The sequence below is a fragment of the Ipomoea triloba genome, chromosome 10 (genome assembly GCF_003576645.1).
Source record: "Ipomoea triloba cultivar NCNSP0323 chromosome 10, ASM357664v1".
Classification (NCBI taxonomy): Eukaryota; Viridiplantae; Streptophyta; class Magnoliopsida; order Solanales; family Convolvulaceae; genus Ipomoea; species Ipomoea triloba.
In genome coordinates, this window is record NC_044925.1 from 23,561,721 (window position 1) to 23,563,374 (window position 1,654).

Below are 1,654 nucleotides of genomic sequence, written 5' to 3' on the forward strand. Positions count from 1 at the left end.
TGAAGAGCACAATGCCATAATCAATGTATAGAACAGATTTCAACAAGTTCTATCAATGCCATAATCATCAAAGTATGGAACAAATTTCAACAAGTACACAGGCAAAGGACTATCGAACTGGATATCGTTAGAAACACAAATTACAAGCTTTCAAGGGAACACGTACATTCGTTTGATGACAATTCTTCTTTACATGTCTAACATTCATTTCTTATAACAAGTGTGGAAGAAAGCATACAGTTTTCGGCTTTCTCACCAGAGCAAGGGGCGTCGAGTCAAGTCTCATCGTCCAAGTTCTCCATCTGAATGCTGCTCTTGAGAGGCACATATTCCCCAAGATATCCACCCAGATGATCATAAAGAGCAGTCTTGTCAATCCCCTGATTATGATAACTCTTGCAGACATAATAAAACACGCTCTGCACCAAAAGCCCTACAAGATTCACAATCACCAACACTCCAACCAAGAACCCCCCTACTAAAATCCTGGAAAGTATACTATAATAGTCCCCTCCATTCACCACAATCAGCCCAAAAAACCCACTAATCACTCCACAAATCGTCAGGTAAGAGAAAACCAGCACAAACGCCATACGCGCCCTCCCCCTCAACAATTCGTAGCTCTTTTTCATGGCGGCCAGGCCGTAGACCGGCTCAAGCACGGAAATCACGCTAGCCAAGTGCCAAAGAGCAGTAATATAGACATGAACTACAAGGAACAGGAGGAATAGGACAACGACAGAGAACAGGAACAAAACAACGCTCTCGGTATCAACCGCGATAATCAGGAGCACGAGAAACCCTACAAACACGACATTGTAGACTAGCATGAGTAGGGAAACCCATACGAACGTGATAAAGAGGCGGCGGAAGACGCTAGGGATAGCGGAGAGCGTGGAGGCGAAGGAGACGGGCTTGGCGGTGTAGAGCGAGGCGACGGTGAAGACGACGGCGGCGGTGGAGAGGAGCGAGAAGGCGAAGAGGAAGAAGAGGTAGCAGAACTGGAAGAGGAGGAGCTTGGCCCACTGGTCGGCGTGGTCGGCGTGAGGGTTTTCGCGGAGCTGAACGAAGATTGGATGCGTAAATAGGGAGTGGGCTAAGATTGCGAAGGAGAGCGGGAAGATTAAGGTCAGAGTGATTAGGTAAAAAGTCTTGGCGGATCGCTTCGGAATGGAGATTGATTCCTTAACCACGTCGGGAATCGTCAGGAATTGCAGCTCCTCCGGCGGCAGATCCATCGCTGAAGCTCGGATCTAGATTCAAGGCTGTGAGGGTCGGTGGGGAGAAGAGGAGTATTGTGTAGATCGCCTATTTCTTCAATCCTTGAGTTTCATTAGTCAATGCCGTACAACTGATTCCAAACAGTCAAAGGACAAATTTGGAGATAATCCCATTTCCACCTCTGCCCTCATTCAATTTACACTTTGACTCCCCATCGCATTTTAAATTTGGGAAATGAGTCAAATAGACCTTCAAACTTTCGTTAAAAAGTCAATTAACACCTTCAGCATTTTAAATTTGGGAAATGAGTCAAATAGACCCTCAAACTTTTGTTAAAAAGTCAATTAACACCTTCAACTTTTTAAATGTGCAATTGCACTTATAAACAATTTATTTTGAAGCAATAAAACTCAACAACGGGTAATTGACCTGC

General features: G+C 45.0%; 1 protein-coding gene across 1 annotated transcript; it reads right to left on the reverse strand.

Moving 5' to 3' along the window:
- On the reverse strand, positions 1-1,334 carry LOC116033494. Its single transcript, XM_031276239.1, has one exon. The coding sequence runs from the start codon at positions 1,236-1,238 to the stop codon at positions 276-278; it is 963 nt and encodes a 320-aa protein (XP_031132099.1). The 5' UTR covers positions 1,239-1,334; the 3' UTR covers positions 1-275.
- Positions 1,335-1,654: the final 320 nt, after the last annotated feature.